The 19,739-nt window shown below is 40.2% G+C and overlaps 1 protein-coding gene across 1 annotated transcript in view; it reads right to left on the reverse strand.

Moving 5' to 3' along the window:
* The window catches only part of LOC106497456 (VPS10 domain-containing receptor SorCS1), a 309,481-nt gene that overhangs the window by 90,760 nt on the left and 198,982 nt on the right, over positions 1-19,739 (reverse strand). The window contains exon 5 of the mRNA XM_067299556.1: positions 12,668-12,741. Within this exon, the coding sequence (XP_067155657.1) occupies positions 12,668-12,741 (74 nt within the window). The remainder of the gene's footprint in view (positions 1-12,667; positions 12,742-19,739) is intronic.

A 19,739-nucleotide genomic window follows, 5' to 3' on the forward strand; every position in this document is an offset into this window, starting at 1 on the left:
AGACACCTCCTTGTACACTCAGAGGACAACCAATTCTTAGAGCAGGTCCTGGTAACAAGCCAACTGTGGAATACACATCAGAAATCCTAAACTGAGAACATGTCAACTAGATCTACTACAACACCACTGTTCATGAAGCTACACCATTAGTGGGTTCTCTTGGCTTTTTCATTTGGTTGTCTGGAGAAAAAAAAGGATCATCCTTAGAAGCTGAGCAGGACAATGTATTTGTACAAGCCTGGGTATCATTAAGTAATGGTGTTAAGCCCGTGACATCAATATGAAAGAAAGTGAACTAAAATAATTATAAGGAAACTCCAGTCTTGATTGATAAACAGATTTGAAGATTCTACTACCAAAACTAGAGGGATCAATAAATACAAGATTTACACATGGAAGGGGAGAACTACATGCTAGATTTGCACTAAATAAACCTGAAACCTCAAACTCAGTATTTCTAACTGGAGACAACTGCCCATCTACTCCATTCTCCTTTGTGCACATGGGTCAGTGCAACCTGATCCATTTGCACTTCACAAACTAAACAAGGAGAAGAAAAGGGCTTAGCATCAGATAACTTATAAACTGAGCACCCTGCAAAGAATAGGGGTACAAGTGAACTATACTCTAGGAACCATTACTGATTTTTCTCTCTGAAATTTCTCCAAAAATAAACAGCAATCCAAAACCTTGCTGTGCCCTATTTCAAGCAACTTTTGTTAGCTATGCTGGGAGCACTTATTCTCTTATTTCTCAATTCTACTCTTTCAGCGTCCATTCTCAAAGACCAATCACTCATACATCCACAGACCTTTCTCCTTGCCTCGGTTTATGTTTTCACTTTATGGTAAAAAGCCAGCGCGCCCTTTGTTGATTCCTTTAATCTCAGGCTTTCTGTAATACTCCCTGAAACTTCAGCACACTAGGAATATGCTTGCAATGCCTTTTGTTGAATGGTGCCTATTTTTTCAATTACCTTTTTGTGTTTTGTTGGTATAATTGCCTCGATGCTCTGAAAAAAAGGAAAAAGGAAAGAAAAAAAAAGAAAATAATCTTCTGGGAAAGAAAAAAAGTCTTTTGGGAAAGCTGAAGACATAAATAAGCCAATAGGAGCATAAGGCAGTGTTCCCTGATGCCTTTAAGATGTTCACATTATGAAATGTGTACAACCACCACAACCCTGTTACAAAGTCACTTCCTAAAATGTTAATCACGGTCAAGCTTGCTAAGTAGTCATCTGTGCTTGAGAGCTTCACAAATCGATACCAATGGCCATAGCATGATAGCGCAGTAATTGCTCTGAATGCAGACTCTATATCCACCGTGAGAAGCAGCATAGGGAAAAGACCCAGAACCATCTTCTGCTTTGGAGCGAGGCTGAAACAAACAAAAGGAGTCTGGCACTGCCCATTGCATAGCAAATGCTAGTTGGCATATTTCTGCAGTGACCAACCCCTTGCCATCTCTCCGTCTGACACATTTCTAAAACCTTGGCTTCCTATGCCTGTCAGCTCTTCAGAGCCAAGGAAATTCAACAGAGACCCTGTTATCCCTGGGGTTTCCACCTCTTCTATCTTTTTTCACTTCTAGGGAAAAAAGTAATTGTTTATGGATGCTGGGAAGAGATGAGGCTTGCAAGGCAGTCAGACCACTCAGAGCTGCAAAGAAACATCACTATGAAGACAGCAAAAACTTCCACATGGTGTATTTCTTGATTTCAAATCACCATTTTTCATAAACAAAGAACCTGAAGTACCAGACAGGAAAGAGACTATCTCATGGGCTTGAAGCATTCTGAAAAGTAGTTCTGGTTGCCTATTATTTTGGATGCTTGGCTTCAGACACAGTCACACCATACCTGGAACTACACACACTTAAGAAATTTGATGGCAAACGTTTCATATGTATTCCTAGTGTCATACATGCTCACAGTAGCCAAGATCAAAGGTCTTTTAAGCTAAGCAATAAAAGACAACATTGTTTTAGAGAAGCTTCAATGCAAATAGGCCAAAATGAAAGAAAGGCTGGAAGAACAGAAACGTTACTATCCTCTTTTCAGAGACAGTACCACTCCCACCAGTATGAATGTGGTTGTTTTTGTCTGGAGGTTGTGCAGTCTCCCCCTGTCTCAGGGGAAGTGGTGAAGGTCTGAAATCATCAAGTGCAGAATCAGGACTCATGTGACCATCCATCACCTTTTCTAGAGGGGAAAAGTATGATTTGTTCATGCAACAAAGGATGACAGATAACTCTCCTAGGTGGATGGAACAAGATCTATGTGGTTCTGGCCATTTTGAGCTTGCCCACACTGACTCGGAGCAGCTGAGGTACGGCTGCAAAGCAATACCAAACAGAAAAGTGACACAAAGATAGCTTGGAAAAAAGAGTTTCAACTCACAATCTCGCTAAAAACATTTCACCATCTCTTTGTCTACATGCTCTCTCCTCACCCTTTCCACAAATTGTCCCCATTGTCTTTCTAACCGTTAAATTCTAGTTGCATTCTGTAAATGACTTTGTGCTTAGTGTGATATTTATTTTGAGATGTCTCCTGACCTTCAGCGTTCCTTCTCCCCACCCCTAATTCAAGCACAACTCTGTCTCCACATCTATCACAATACACAAGAAGGCTAATTAGCTCCAACAGACAGGTGGAAGAGAGAACATGTTTTCAGAGATCCTTATGCCAAAGTTGTCCTATGAACATAAATATTCTAACAAGCTTTATCCTGTCACAACAGAGTCATAAAGTTACTCTGTTCAGCACATGATAATGGCTCTGTAATTCAATTATTGGTTGAATTTGCCTTTGGGGATTTATCTTCCTTTAGCCTCAGCACTCATGTGAATCCCTTATCATAAATCTCATCAATGCTGAACCAGCTCCCCACTGCCCCTGGGACACATCCTGCCGCTTCATGTTAAAAAAAATGACAGCTTATTCCAAATTACTGAATGGCACGTTCTTGTTTTTGTTTTAAAGGCCAGAGCACAACTAACAACAGGGGATGACGTTGGTGGGTCCCTCAGTAGCATCAATTTTTTTCCTCCTACTGATAGTCCTACACAACTCAAATTCCTAACTGTCATTCATAAAAACAGTAACATGTAGCACTGAACAGAGAGCTTTTTGTCCAAAGATATGAAAGTGCTTGACAATCAACCTCAAAGTAACCTTCCCTGCATGTTACTGATTTGTTCAAGACATATGGAAAAGTACAAGACCAGTAGGTCGACTTAGAAAAAGGGGCTGAAGCAAATTTTTGCTCTCAGCTTTATAGATAACTCCACTGATTAGTCAAGAGGACAGGGATATCACTGATTTGACCAAGGTGTTATGTAGCAGAGACAAAAATAGATCCTGAGAGTCCTCCAGGCTCCTATTTCTTTAACTACTATATTCACCCCATCAGGACTTTGCAGACACTCTCTGTTCCTTTTTTGCTTACAGAGGGCAGTGAATCTGCTCCAGGGAGCTTAGTGAGGGAGTGAATTCTGTTTTCTTTAGTTCAGTCCCCTTTATGTGAAATTTTACTGATTTTGCTATTCTGATTTTACTGTTCCTAGAATATTCTCTATAGATTGCTTTCTAGCCTTAATATCTCTTAACCATCTTATTCTCCTGACATGTTTTAGAAACAAAGGGCCAAATTCCAGACAGGCATGAATCAGCACTTCATCTCTTTATATCTGGCCAATAAATTTCTCCTGACAGTAACCTGATTAAATTCCCCCTGCTGTATTTCCTGCACTGTTCTTTCTCACGTTGTCCAATTAGACCCAATGGTATAATTCTGCGCAATTCAACTGGCAGTCACTGGGCTAAAACCCGCCCATGCAATGTTTTATTTGGTTTGTCACCCTTTTTTCTAGAGCAGATGGGAAATAGCTGCAGTGAGTGAAGACCAACTAGCCAAACTCCTCCTGCCTGTGCCATCTCACAAGACTGACCCAGAAAAGCAGGTGGCTGTTACTGCTAACACTAAGGTAGACAAATAGGTAAACGGGGGTAGAGGTGTGATTTCCAGGTCACGGGCAGTCCCTTCTACTCTCACTATCACTTCTTGCAACCCTAGAATAGCAATACCAGCAGCTTTCCGTCACATACACCACAGCTGTGAGGACAGCAGCAAACCAGTAGCAAGCCTTCCTTTCCTCTTCATTAACAAAACAGCTGTCTGTAGGAAACTCAGGAGAGGAAACTTGGCTTCTGCTGATACTCTGAAAAAGATGGATTTGAGTTCCCATGGAGGTAAGGATCTATTGCTGGTAACACTGGGTGGGAGGAATGTCTTAAAACCAGGATCTGATCTTGGTAGCTAAATATTATCCATTTACATGAAGCATAGCTCAGGTATAGCCTCTCATTCTCTACATCCCTTTTTCATACATAGCTGGAGATTTGAGTCATCTTTCTCAGAAACTGGCTTGAAGGAAGAGAAGAAGAAAGGTGCCCTCTAGTCATGGCCTCTGGACTCAGCTCCCTGATGCCATGGACCAAACCTAACTGATTTACTGCTTCTCAATTGATACAGTCTAATCGGATCACAGCTTCCCACAGTGTTAAGACACATGTATCTGGCATCTTGTAGTGCTGTGGCCCAGTCAGTATGCTCTGGAGGAGGCCAGGAAAGTCATTTACAGCAAGAGTGCAAAGTCAACTCTGCTTACACAGTATCTGCTCTTTAAATATACAACAGAAAATAGCAGTGAAACCTTCTAGACAAATTCACAGCTAACTTTGCTATGTAACTAACTCCCTCATCCTCCCAAAGTCTGTCCTTTATAGGTGTATACAGGATGTACGCTAGCTTCTTAGTCCAATGTCCAGTGAAGACTGACACGTTCTGGGCCCAGTGTAACTTTACAGGCTTCTATTGCCAAGTAACTCCCAAAACAAGCTTTTGAACCTTTTATATGGATATCTGCCTATTTCTGCAGATCTTTAGTAGGAGGAAAGCGAAGAACTGGAGATGAGTTGGAACTCATGGGAAACTTTCTTCATTTATAAAGCATCTCTGGATGAATTTTTTTTTTTTTGAGATAAATAGCTGACTTGGGAAAAACAAAACACTAACCTGTGTATCAGTGAGAATGAAGTCTTTTGGTCCAAAAAGGCTTATAAATAAGTGGAATATGCTTTCCCCCCCCCAGTCCTATCTATTTACAATTGGAGGACAAGATTCCAAGGGAGGGCTCAGATAAATAGATAAGACCATGTTCAGTTATGACTTTTAGGATAACAGTCAAGATATTATTTTACACCCATCTTTGGAGTCCCCATGATCATGAAATAGGGTCAAGAACAACTTTTCTCTCACATGATAGAACACTGAAGAACTAAGGACTTGAGGCTCAGGAGCTATATTTTTCCCTGAAGAATCTTGATTTGATTATGAGTAACAGGTTTTCTCAAGAGACTCGTGAGACCAGATGATCTGGTAGTAGTATGAGACACAGACTCAGAGAACCAGTCTTATCACCACCTGCTGTGTGACTTTGGGCAATTTTCTTAGCCTTTTCCCAGGAGGAAAGATTGTAAATTCAGAGTCTTAATGAGCTTTTAATAAGAACAGAAAAAGGATGCTGCATGTTGTTTTTCTCCCCTTGCTGCCACACATGGGACTGGCAGGTGCATATCTTTCAAAGCCAGACAAGAATAAAATCCTAATTCCCAAGATAAATCTGAGCAATTTCAGCCTTCATTTGTAGCAAAAAGATATGCATCAGGGTCCAGCAGTCCAAGAACTGTAAGCAGAGCTTTTCGCTAAACATATTGAAATGCCACTGGCATCTTTAGCAAACACTGTCAACTGAGCACGTGCTTCCTTGCATATGTTGGTTGGGCAGGAAGTTATCCTGACATTTCTGATGAGAAAATAGTAAATGCCAGGGGAAGCGAATGGTGACAACGTGCACTTGTGCATGTTACTCCCCATCAGTAATGTTAGCAGCAGCAGCATGGCAAGGGCCAAGGAAAGACATGGCTGCAGATGTGCTCCTCATCCTGGTACCTGCTTTCCTACAACTCCTCTGACTCTTCAGCCTCACAGCCGTGAAGCTGCTTAAAAATATCAATAAGAGAATAATAGCCTGTGTTCTAGAGGCTCTGACCTTCAGCCTGACTTTCTCCCAAAGCCAGACTCCAATGGGAAGCAAATATGTGGTGTTTAATTCATTAGGAAAAAAAAAAGATGGAATCAAACATAACTCACTACTTTTGCTATTCCTCACTAACCAGTTGCTTAACTCAGACCCACTAACAACTGTGGCCCCTCTGGCATTTCCCCATCTGCGCTACATTTAAGCTATGAAATACATCTATTTTTAATTAAACTTTTAGTACACTTCAACTCATATGTTATGGCTTGTGTGTTAGATCAAGCAGAGGATTTCCTGGACAGGCTGTCACAATCCCCCTTGATTGACATCTTCCCTATCTGCCTCCAGCAGTTGCCCTGCAGTGATTAGAAGGTCTTGTTCTGCAATAGGCTGCATCATTTGCAAACTGCCCAGCTATCATGCCATTTAAATTGACTCAGCCCACCTGGGCAGGTCTGCAAACCTCACCCTGCCAAGATCTGACAGAAACACCAGAACACTTTGCCTGGTTTTGTCTGCTTGAATGTAATGGAGTTTTTAACAGGCTTTTACCACGTGTTTGACACATTTTCCCCCTGATTTTCAGCTCTTGCAGCTGCTCCAGTGAACAGAGTCAGAGCATTGAAAATACAGTGTCTAGCTTCCTCTGGAAAAGAAAAAATATATATTCTATAATTCTGTTCTAAAGATTATCTTTCTTTGCCATTGCTCATAATAGAAATACAAGTATACTCTGTGTACTCACCTGTTCTTCCACCTGCTTACCACTTTATCTTTTTCTCCCTGTCCTTCAGTGCATATGCATCCCTTGTTTTGTTCAGTGGGCAGGACTGATTGGCTTAACTTTTTACAATCTTTCTACACATTTTCTTCTCCTTCTTATACTCAGATTAACACAAGACAGAGTAGAGACACAGCAATGTCCCCTTCCAAGCTGACATATCTCCTGTATGTCTTCAGGGAATCATTAGCAACATGGACACAGGATCTTGTTGGAAATCAGATGCACTGTAATGTATTTTTACATCTAATCCATCTGTGAATACAATTCAAGTCTGTCCTCACCATTGTAAAACTGTCCATGAACCCTTAGCTGGACTGATTCTCCACATCCTTTTCTTTACCACTCATATGCCTGTCAGGTCCTCCTGGTGACTTCAATTTCCTGTAAATTCCCAGAGAGACTCTACAACCATTTTTCCTCCTCTGGTGCGACCTTATTTCTTTGAAACCACTATCTTTTTTTCCACATCCCTGTCCTGCCCTGCCAATGAGTTCCATTCCTTAGTACATAATTTGGACTCTTAATGAACTCTTCCATTCACCATATTAGAGCCCCTTTGCAAAACATTCTGTAATTGTGTAATAGAAGAGAAGAGTTTGAGACAGAAACAAAAGACTTGGATTTGAGTAACCCAGAGTTCACATTGTGTTTGGATCAGGAATTCAGACCTGTCCATCTTCAAGACAGGAAAGATCTGTGAACTTCAGATGCAAGCATAACTACAGACTAGAAATCTCACTGGTAAAATTTGAAGGTGCCTAAGTGCCAGAGTTACTTTTATTTAGAGCTGGCACACAGTGTTAAAGATACTGCACATCACCAGGACCTTGGTGAAAGAATCATTATGCCTTAGTGCAGGAAAGCCCTGAGCTATTTGTCTAATTAAGACAGTCATCTTCTTGAAGTATGGAGTGGTATTTCTTTTGTGTTTCTCCCACTTGCTTGTCTGGGTGCAATACCCAATTAAAAAGAAATTAATAGGACTGATACAGCTAATGATTATAACTTGACTATATAATTTACTAGCTGGGGTTTTCTATTGTTCATTGTGTGCTATTTTTAAAAACATTTTTATTATTTGGCCTTATTTTGTTTTTTCCCCAAGTTTTTCAAGGTTATATTATGATTAGAATTAACTGAGAATCTTTTCCAAAAATGTCTCATTTTAGTCAAAAAAAGCATTACATTTTTTAATGGGCTTTTTAACCTTTTATTTTTATTTTTGGGGCCAGCTCTAATTGTGGTACATTGACTTACTGACTTTCAGGAAATAATTTTTGATTGAAGGTATGACTTGATGGGAGGACCAGAATAAAAATCTAGCTTTTAATGAGCAATTTCTGCTTATATATTTTGGCTGTACTGAACTGCGTGCATTTTAAGTAGTTTTTTGCAGCTACTAGTCCTGAGTGTTTGGATTTGCAAGTCACATGTTATCACTATTGAGCTCTGACTGGATGACTGGACTACTTAGAAAAGTAGGAGAAAATGTAAAGTGATTCCCAGTAACGATTGATTCACCAACTGCGCTCACATTTGCATTCACTTTTAACCAGTCTTTGCCAGCAAATGGAATACATAGGAAGGTATGCTGACATTCAGCAAGTATCACAAAAATGAACTCAAAAGCATTTAGACTAAGTATTCGTCCAACTCTCCTAACCAGCATCTAGTGGTTCTCTTCTCCTCATACCAACCACATTAGCAAACACTGCTTTCAGCAATACGCCATGTATATTAACTGACTGTTTCTTTATTACCCTGCTGAATGAATACTGCCTAGAATACTTCTTCCTAGCAATGAGGGTATTTTTACAGCGCACAGCTCCAGAGTCACTAAGCACCTCACTAACTTTCAAGCATTTTCCTGTCACAGTACAGCTAACAGCAAAATACCAAGAACCTGCCAGAGAAATAGTAAAAAACATGAAAAATGTTGATACAATGCAGTGCCCTGGGCGTGTATGTAGTGTGGATTCCTTTATGTTTCCATAAGGCATATATGGTTGACTCTCTGACCAGATTACATCTCCCTCAGTGCACCACTTTCTCATACTGAGGTTATGAAAACAGTTATGCCGTAAGATCCCCTAGTTACAGCAATTAGTACAGATTATAGTTTTTCCAGACATAGCCCATCACTACAGCTTGCCCAACACGTGTATTAACAAATGTCCTCACAACCTTTTTATGAGGTAGAGAAGTAAAGATCCCCTTCCCTCCTTCCTTTTTCAGATGAGAAAACTCCAGTCAGTTCCCATTTTAAAGGTTCACCTGCTCATCCCCTACACAATATCTTCCTCGGCAGGGTGACATTACAATCTCTCTCATCGCAACTGTGGATGTCAGAGCATGACTTACAGCTGCAGGTGGAAGTATGAAAAGGGGGAACAGTTGAGCTCTGAAGAAACAAAGATCCTGTTTTCACGTTAATGACTTCTTCATGAAATAGAGGACCCAAGAACACAAAATACATACGAGCTACAAGGAGCTGAGTTGTCTCTAAATAGTGTTTTCTCAGAGACATGCAGGAAGCACCAGCAGATTGCTTTAATGTTGTTCTTCAGGGGGTTAAATTCCTCTGGGGCATTTCACAAAACAGACAAAATAAGAGGAGAAAAGGAAATAAAGGGGGGAAAAAAGGAAATTCTCTTGGAAACAGATACGAGATAGGCAGCTGTAAAAGACACTACAGTTTCTCTGATGGTGTTTGCAGGCAAAACCTTCTCAAGACTAAAAACAGCATGCCCAGTGGTGTTTATTCATAAGACTCAGAGTAACCCACAAACTATTTAAGAAGGCCACAACAGGTCAAACGGCAATTAAAAACATCACTCAGCAATTACCAAAATTCCTCTTTGCTGTCATCAACTATTCAAATCCTTTTAGAAATCTGCAAAGTTTCCCAGATGTTCCTCTCCTGCCAAAAGTAGCAGTGTAAGTAAATGCAGCCTTAAGAGGGCCTTATGCCAAAGGCAAGAGTCTTTGCTTTGTGTCTTCCTGATCTCAGAAAAGTCCCAGTTTTGATAGCCCTGGGAACCAGTCTGTACTAAAGCAGCTCCTCAGCTTTCCTTAGATATTGGAATATAGTCTCACTCTCTACAGACCTGCACAATATGGATGTGTCCAGGATCAAATCCATTTGATTTAAAGAAAGCACCAGGAACAGAACAGAAAATCCCCACAGGATGCCTTCCTCGAAAAGCTGAGATTTGGGACATCTTTCTTCACTGTTCATTTCTGCTCTGAAGAATGAATGAAAGTCAGTCTTCAGGATTTTCAGGTTGATTAAACTCCACATATTTCCAGGTCAAAATGTATGATAATCAATTATTTTTTTTTAAAAAAATACAGAGCACTAGGCAGGGTTCTATCCAACCTGCACATCAGCACTGGCCATCTTGCTGGAGAAGTTTGGATTTCAACTGCACATCAAAACACTCTTCAGGCTCGGTTCTCTTAGTTTTCTGCATGGGAAGTCAGTGACGGCAATGCTGTGAGAGCAGTGCTGCCACTTGAATTCAGCACATTAATGCTTACTTTGTCTTGAGGTACATGGCTGCACAGAAATAGAGGTCAGTGGAAAAGGCCAGTCCCTAACAGGCTGCTCTCTATTGTGCACCCACTCTCAGTTAGACATGCACAGTTCTGTTTTCCACTATAGATGCTTTTGAGGACAGACACTGGCCATATAATTGGAGCTAAATGAGTATTCTTCTCCAAGGTGATGAAGATGATCATAATACATAAACCAGAATAAGGTACAACACCGTTTCACAAGCTGTATTATTTTTATTTTGGAGAGTAGAAGCACAGTCTAGTTTACACTGAGGTGTATTATGCAAAGGACATTTCATTCAAGGTGAAAATACAGGCTTGCAGTTTCATGTTTTCGTCATGGCTGTAGGGAATTAGATGGGTGATTGCAACTTCTTTTCATCTTTTCAACTTATTCTTTGCCTTTGAAGTTCCAAGCCTGAGTTCTCTTGTTAGGTTCTAAGAGGCCTTCAAAGTCCATGGAAAGGGAAAATGATCATTTTCATCATTATCCTTATTGTAGGCATCCATCAGCTCGATACATGATAATCACTACTGTAACTAATGATGGTAAACTTCAAAAGGTTTGGAGTGAAGTACAGGAAACAGACATCCAGGAACAGGGACATTCATTCAAGCTCTCTGACCCTCTTCGGCCTGTACAATTCTGTTGGACATCTCAAAGACTGGGGCCCCAGATCTCCAGGACTTTCTGCTTTTATTAGCTGAGAAACAGCAAGAGATGTGCTTTGGGGGGGTTTGCATGCGACAGTTTGAAACCCCGTTAGGAGCCCCTTAGGGGAAGAAATAGGAGTGGTGCATATATATGTATGCATGCACACACACTTGCAGACAAACATTTTTAAGTTGAAAATGGAATTAAGGTTACAATAGCTGCGACTAACGCAGCTTCTGAGAATGGATTAAAGACCAGGAGCAGTAACAAAATCTTTTATCTATATCCTTTGCAGGACAAATATAAAATTCAACTTTGGAAGTAAATTTGACATAGAGCTCTTACTTCTTTCATGAATTAAAGGAAAATATTTGACTTAATCGCTCTTGAATCTTGATATCTCAAAACCTATGGTTTTGGCAAACAGTTCTAGTTTAGAAGTCACCATGGTGGTGATGGTGGGGTGTGCATCTCATTTTAATGATCTGGTTCAGCTCCTGATCTCAAGATGTCTCTTTCATCAAGAGCTTCTCTTTGAAGGCCTGAAGACTATGTTTGGACCTACATCCAGGGATGACTTTTCAGCGGCTGTTGCCACTAGACGCATGTGAATCTGAAGCTGAAGTTAAATCATCCACTACAGATACCCAATATATTAAAAAACTCTGAGCTGCTCAGATCCTATTGTGACCACATAGGCTACGACAAAGGTATGACCCTAAATAAATTTAGATACAAATTCTATAGTATACGTTTACGCAGCAAAGATTTAAGCTTGCATCAGTGACAAAGCGCTATGATACTTGTTTAAGTGACTTTGGCAGCACCACCACCCCCCAAAGTTTCACCATTGCTGTAACTGACTAACATTCAAAGATTCGGCAAGAAGACTTAAACAATATGGCTGATCCCACAAAGTCTGAAATCTCACTGCAAATCTTTGCATGACTGCTTAGCAGCATTTAGCAGTATTGCACAGTGATTTAAGGTGGAAAGTGAAGAACTCTGTATGCCTAATTTAATGGCCATTATTTTTCTCACTTACAGGGATTGACCTAGCTCTAATGTCAGTTAAAAGCACAAACCCAGCCATCGGAGCTGAGGATGTTGGTCCATTGCTTTCTGTGGCAGAAACGCTAGTGTCCTCAAAGGCCCAGGACTTCACTCTTTGCCCCTCACTAGGAGCAGGACCAGATTGATAGCTTCTATGTATTGAGCACAAAAGGGGACAAGTTTATGCTGAATACTGATTTGCGCTAGAACTCAAAATGCTACCAGGAAATTACAGATTTCCCTCCCAAATCATTATTTTCTTCAATTATTGCTCAGTATATTTCAGTTGTGCATCATTCTTAGATCAAGGATCTCACTGTCCCAAGGGCTGTATAAAGACAGAACAGGAGGAATAAAGTCCCCCCTCATAACAGCTCAAAGTTAATCTCAACAATAAGAGATTGACAGCAGTGCAGGTTACATTCAGCCACATTGCCTTGAGGTCTCCATTTCAATATCTCTGTACATTTGGGGAAGCTGTGCTTGGGAAATGAGAAAAAGGGCTTTGCTCTTACCAGTAGAACCTGTTTGGTGCAACTCCCTCATGAAGAAGCTGCCATCTTCTGCCAAACTCCACTGAACTGAATAACTGGGGAAAAAAACAAATAGTCATGAATCACAGTAAAACACAAAGACAAGACAGAAATTAAACTGAAGAATCCTGTATCACTTCTGAGATAATGACTTGGACTCCAGTAACAAAAGACATGCCTGGGACAGCTTAAAGGTCTCTGCAGTGACCACTCTGACAGAAGCAATGCTGAGCAATACAACACGGACCTCAACTGGCGCTACCATAGCAATCACTATGTAGATATGCCCAATTACCTGCCACAAGTGAAGACTCACGGTCTAGCTCTTTGGGGCACTATCAAGTAATAAAAACATGCAGTGTGGGAAAGTTGCATTTTACTTTCTTAACCTTGTAGTAGACACCGAATATCTAGCATAATACAGCAGTTTGATATGCTAGCCTAGCTCTGACAACAGAGATGCAAACTTGCCTTCCTTGATATCATGTTGGAAGGTCAATCTCTCTGCAGTTACTAGTAGCCATTTTCAGAGAGGAGAGATCAGCTCTGTTTCAGTGTCTGTTTAGCTTCAGACTGTCAGCAATTCTATGAGGTGAGATTTAGAACATGAACCGTGAACCCCCTGAACACCGCAATCATCCCAGCAATGACACGGGCCACCACCTTCGCTGAGGCAATGACTTCCAGCCACCCCCCATCTATGGAGGATTTTGACCCAGTATTGGCCCCTCAGTTGCTCAATTTGGCACAAAAGTGCTTTAACATGTCCAGATTTCTCTTGCAGGAGTGATTAAGTCTGAATAGCACAAGTAACTTGTACTGTGGAAGCTTCTGTTTCTCACTTTGCTCCTGTCCTGCAAACAGCATGACACCTTCTTCTAGTGTTGCTACACAAACAATATCCAAATACATCAGTCATTTAGAAAAAACTTTCTATGATAAATACCAAACCAGACTGAGAAAGGTCAGCACAAAAAAGCGATGTACAGGTATTATACTTTGACATGTCTTTGTGGAATGATATACAAATGTTATTTTTATCCAACAAGCAGCTGCTCTCCTTAAATGCTACCAGCAGGTAATTCTCAAAAGGACAGTAGAGTGCAGGATTACTTGGGTTCTGTTTGGCTTTCTTTTGCTTTATTTAACTACAAATTTCTTACAGGGAGGCACCGACAGGCAGTCAGCCTTACACTTTTCTCACAGATTTATCCTATTTCTCCTTCCCTGGCTTGACAGACACTGTCAATCCCCCTCCTGGCAAGGAACATGGGATGCTTCCAAACTGGACCTCTTTTTTGAACTCTCATCTGCCTTTTCAAGACACCATTTTAGAGTGTTTTGAAACAACAGAAGATATTTTACAGAAAATGCAGACGATTTGAATTTTTATGTGTAATCATTGATTGAATTTTGAAGAGCAAATAGTAGCAGTAGACTGGCAGGAAAAAGAGAAGGATGGAAGCCTGACAGAATCACCGAGAAGGACAGGAGCTGATTTTAGAGCTTTCAATTGATCAGAAAGTTGATATGAATGTAGTTTAAGAATGAAGTGACTGGGATTTAGGAAAACTTGAGATCTACTTCTAGTTCTACACTACAATTCCCCTCACAAATTCATATATAATCCTCAGTTTCCTTATTCTAATACTTTGGAAGGATGTGGAGAAACTGATAACATTCATGATAGGTGTTTGGAAAACAGTAGACTATGCATACGTTGAAATCTACTTTAATATATGAAAGCTGAAAACTGACCTCTTTTTCTCATCTCCCCTTTCCTTGAACACTGTCAAAGAGGAGAGAGGAAGGAAAGAGGGGAAAAAATAAAAGAACATGAGGGTTAGAAAAGGAAAAACAGTTTAGCTTTGTGATAAGAAATGTATACCCTTTTAAAACTTCAATGGCAAGCCTGTTATTTTTCTTTAAGTAGAAGAGTGTAGATACATTTTTGTTTAAAACTTTAAGGTTACACTGACTCAGTTATAACTGAGGAAAACTTTCATTTTTGAAAATTAAAGAAAAACTTTCAGGGGATGTAACAGTGACCTTTGTAAAGTGCTTTGAGGTCAGCTAATCAAGAGCATTTGCACTACAGGAGGTATTTTTTTCCCCCCTTCACATCCAAAATCCATTTCTAGATCTGCTCTCCTAATTGCTGCAGAAATACAAACTAACAGAACCACAATAAGTTACTGTTAATCTATCGCACATGCCAATGTTTTTCCACTCATAGCAAAGTGGTTTCTTCTGTCTTAAGAAATAAGTCTTGGACATAAAACAATTTAACTTGTCAATAAAGTTCAGATCATCTGATGGTAAAATGTCTTTTAATTAAAAACAGGAAGCAATCCAAAAAATGGAGCAAACACCTTTGTGCTTCCAGACCAGGTATACGTAATATTCAAGCTTTCTAAGGACACTGACGTTCAGATGGCTGAAATCATCACAGTAAATCCTGTCTTCACCCTTTTGTATCTCTCAGCCTTACCCTCTCTAGATTCCCTGAGCAAAGCTTTCAGCAACGGTTATCACCTCTCTGAAGTTGCTGGTAGAGCAATGGCACCCGAATTGAATTTATCACAGCCCGCAGAAGCTTTATGGGGACTTCAGTAGCATCCCCCTCCATGCCTGCCATTTCACTGCAGTGCAGATAGTCATCGGTCTCCAGCACCACAGCTTCCCTCCGCCTCCTTGAGCAGAAATATTGTGAGGGCCCATTTGCCTCCCACCTCCAGCAACTGCTTGAAGACCCAGGGAGCCTGCTTTCTTCTCTGAATTGGGCAAAAAGTGGAGAAATGCAAGTCTTAATAGGATTGTTCCAAAGGGAGGAAATTGAGCAATTTGACTACGTCAGGACTTTCCTCTCAAATTAGAGGCCAGTGCCCAGTGAGCTGGGGACAGTGCATGAGAAAAGGCAAGGGCTCTCAAAGAGAAATGTCACCTCCTGGGGAACCCACGGCCAAAGCACTCATTTTCTTTGATCAGACACTTTGACACCAGGCCTTAGAAGGTTTTTTCCCCCCTGTGCACAGCATATACAGCAGCCTTTACTAACAGCAGTACATGCAGCCTTAATGTACCTTTATCAAAGGGGGCAACCCCTACCTTATATGTGCCCCCACCCCACAAAAAGGGGGAAAAAGTCCTTTGCATTGAGGGTTTCTTTTTTCCAGATATTTTTTCTAAGTGTCATTTTAGAGTGAGTTTATTTAGGTGGACCAGAAAAAAAGAGAAATATTTGGAGGCCAGGTTTTTGTCAAGTACCAGATATGACAGCTGGGATTATTTTTTCCCCATTTAGCAATTATAGTGCTTGTATGGATATTTTTTAAAGCCAGCATCATACTTTGTTGCTATAAAAGCTCTCTCTCTCCTAGGACTTCTTGCGACAGACTCATGCATGTAGTCCTTTCAGAGACGACATTTGTTCTTTGGCAAGCAGTGCCGTCTGATGACAATTTTCATTATTAGACTGAAATTAGATAATGTTCTTTGCCACACTTCTTTTAAACGCAACTAGAGAAAGAACCTATTCCAATTTTGACGCATGTTTTCATCTGAGGGCCAAGCAGTGATTTTGCATTTCTATTTTAAGTGAGACAAGACTGTTACGAAGTAGGAATCTCATATTGATCTCTCAGATTAGACCCTTGTTCATCAGGGATTAATTCCTTCCTTGCTTCCTCTTCTCTCTATTTCTGTGTAATACCCAATAACTTAACAGTCATTAACTATTTGCTGTTGTTGGATTTGGATTTTTTTCCTAATATCTTGTGAGTTAGGAAATGACCACCCACCTCTTCCAGACGGGAAAATGTAAATGCAGGATGTCCCAAGACTAAAAATATCTTTTGAGGCTGAACAGGGAATCAAAGCTAAACCTTCCAAACTACAAAACAATCCACTAGCTATAGAAAAAATCCTTCTAGCGACACTACACTAATATCTTCTGGAGTGGGGAAAATTGAAAACTTCTTTCCTGATCTACACCAAACACCATAGGGAGAAAAACTATTTTTTCCCCTTAAGATTACAAGAAAAAATTTATTCGACTCATTTGATCTAGAGTGAAACACCACTTTTAGAAGGGGAAGTGTGTGAGGGAAGAGGAAAAAGAACTTTTTTTTTAAATTCAACTCTGGAAAATCTCTCCAAAGCAGGAAGCTCTCAAGATCATAAAACCCTCTATTATTTTGGATAGTTCTGGACACATTTTGTCATGTCTCTCTTTGCCTTTCTGACCCATTTTGCATATAATTATCACTTGTATTAAGTAATCTCTATGTGCTAGTCCACAGCTGTAAAAGAGCTCTGTCCCCTTCCATGGTACTGCTGGAGCTATTTCCTTTTCCCTGGTTGGCCCATGTATTGTACCTCCTATACATCTCTTCTTGCACTCAGATTTTCTGCTCTCTGGAGTAGAAGTCATCTATTGTAGTATTTGTTCACACAATGAAAAATTGGTAGGGATCTCAATAGCTAGGATAATACAGAAAAACAATAAGTGCAGATATGTGTAAGGCCAAGTTTTCACCGTAACAGACACTTTTGTATAAAGTTCCACTATTCAAAATGGTGGAAATCAGATGATTTCCCCACATCATTTTTAATAAGGGTTTCTTTCCTTTTTTTCATCCACAAAGCAGCACAGAGACCCTGTAATTAGGAGAATTTTATGTAAACTCACATATCTCCAAAAATTACAAAGACAAACATCCTTGAGTAAATAAAAAGAAATCTATATAATGCATTATCTTAAAACTTAGAGAAATTAGCCAGTCTGTCTAAAACACATGCCAATGCTTTAAACTTCATAAGCTGTAAGGAACCAACCAAGAGTGCAGCTATCCTAACATATACTAATATTTGTGTGTGAAAATATTTGCATGTGAAAAAAGGCAGAGTCTTTAAGTTGCAAAAGACAGTATTGACAGGCATAGATTTAATTCAGGTTAGGAAAAGTTTTCCTTATTATCATATTACATAAGAATGACCAAATTCAGTTAGAATAGAGTTTCATGTCACCACTGTCCCTTCTTAGAAAGGACATCCCTTAGGAGATGCTTTGAGAAGAATACACAGGGTAAGGATATTGCAACAGTTCCTTTGAATATGGTCTCAAACTCCAGCAATCCATAGCTCAGGGACTTTCTGAGCCAAAAGTTGTCTTTGTGTTTAACAGTTCTCAACAGATTTTCCTGCTCTTAAGTTCTCCACTCATTTTTTGAACCTATGTAAACTTTCAGCACCCATAAAATCTTGTAGTAAGGAGGTCCACAACCTACCATCACACTGCGTGAAGAATCACCTCCTCTTCCTTGTCTTGGGGCTGTTCCTACCAATTTCATTTGGTACTCCAATGCTTGGTACTACCAACTTTGGTTCTCAGTGAAAAGCGGTTCCCAGTTTATTCTATAACTATTACTATTTTCTATAATTGCCCATAGAACGAGTTTTGTACTTCCCTCTGGAACATGAAGGCTATTTTTGGAAATGTTAGATTAGATGGAACAACGGTTCTGTCATAAGATTTCCAATTTCCCTGGCTTCAAAAACAGCCTTCAGTGTTTCACAGAACTCACAGAAAACATTTAAACAGACACCATTGATTCCCTTCTTCCCATTGTTCCTCAACTTTTACAAGCTTCTGAACTGAAATATTATCACATCTGAACACCAGCCTTAATATAAACCCTGGACTATCAACAGATGATTCAGAAGCTAATCCAATGCTTCAACAGTTCTTCCAATTAGCATGTCCTAATGCGCAGTACCTTGAATAAACAAAAACTTTGTGTGACAATGACAATCTTCCAATGGTTTTATGGGTAAATGTCACAAATCTCAACTGAAAAATTGTTGAGAAACTTCAGTGTGCAAAATAGAGACACATCCTTGAAGCACCTCAGGGATCATGTGGGAGTCTCAAGTATTATAAAACACCAGACCTTCACTCACCTTTGCGGAGCTAAAGCAAATGACACTAGCTTAGGATTCAGCTCTGTCCTTGCAGCTAAGACTACCAGCAGTCTTATCTGGTTCTGTATTTTTGCTTATCAGTCTACATGCGTTTTAAAAATCTAAAACAAATAGCTAAAATATGAACTTTGAAGGCTTAATATTCTCTAGGCATCAGACAAATTTGATTTGTGCTGATGTAATCACCAATGGTATGAAATTATGCCCTATAGGACCCTGTTTGTCTATTTGGATTTAACTGAATTATGCAGTTGAAATCTTCTGACATAAGCTCACGTCTTTAGGACAAACAAAATGAGCTGTTAGCAGTTTCATAAAGTATTGCATCTGGGGGAGTTTGGGACATGCACTTTAATAACATTGTACTGTGCCACCTGTTTCCCATAAGACCACTGAATTTTCCCTGAGATTCAAAAATCTGGCTGTTACGAGGTGGCTGAATTGCGGCTATTTGGCTGTTGAACCTGATGGGTAACAAAGCATGGTCTCAATCGGATGTTGCTAGTGAATGCAGACCTGTCTTAAAGAAAGCGATCCCTCTTCCTGCCCAATTACAACGAGCTCTGCGCTGCTCAGAGCCAACTGATACCTCTGCTACCTGCATACTCATCTAACTCACCTAACCAGACATTTACATTCACAGTAATCGATATATCATCCAGAAGACAGAGAAACAGTTGCTCATTTCACGTCTGACCTTGACAGCAAGGTTACACATACCAAGTACCAAGAATTTGAATGACCCACCAGTTGTGAGACAGTATCATCTGGAAGGACCATTACACTAGTTGAGATCTACCCATCACCCCATCTGGTCTCAAGAGATTCATTTTCCTAGCCACAGCTTTTTGTCATATGTGGAGTCCCCTCATGGCCTCAGCTCCATTTCAATGCCTGCACACAACAGCTGCAGACACGGCTGAGCCGAGGTGCCCATGACGTTTCATCATTCAGGGTTTAAGCTAATTGAACATTCTGATAAAACATTTGGTTCTGATTATCCTTTGCATACTGATCTTCTCTCACATGGTAGCTCCATGTGCTTCCTGTGCTGATGAGGATATTCAATTTT

Source organism: Apteryx mantelli, chromosome 7 (assembly GCF_036417845.1).
Source record: "Apteryx mantelli isolate bAptMan1 chromosome 7, bAptMan1.hap1, whole genome shotgun sequence".
NCBI classification, from domain to species: domain Eukaryota; kingdom Metazoa; phylum Chordata; class Aves; order Apterygiformes; family Apterygidae; genus Apteryx; species Apteryx mantelli.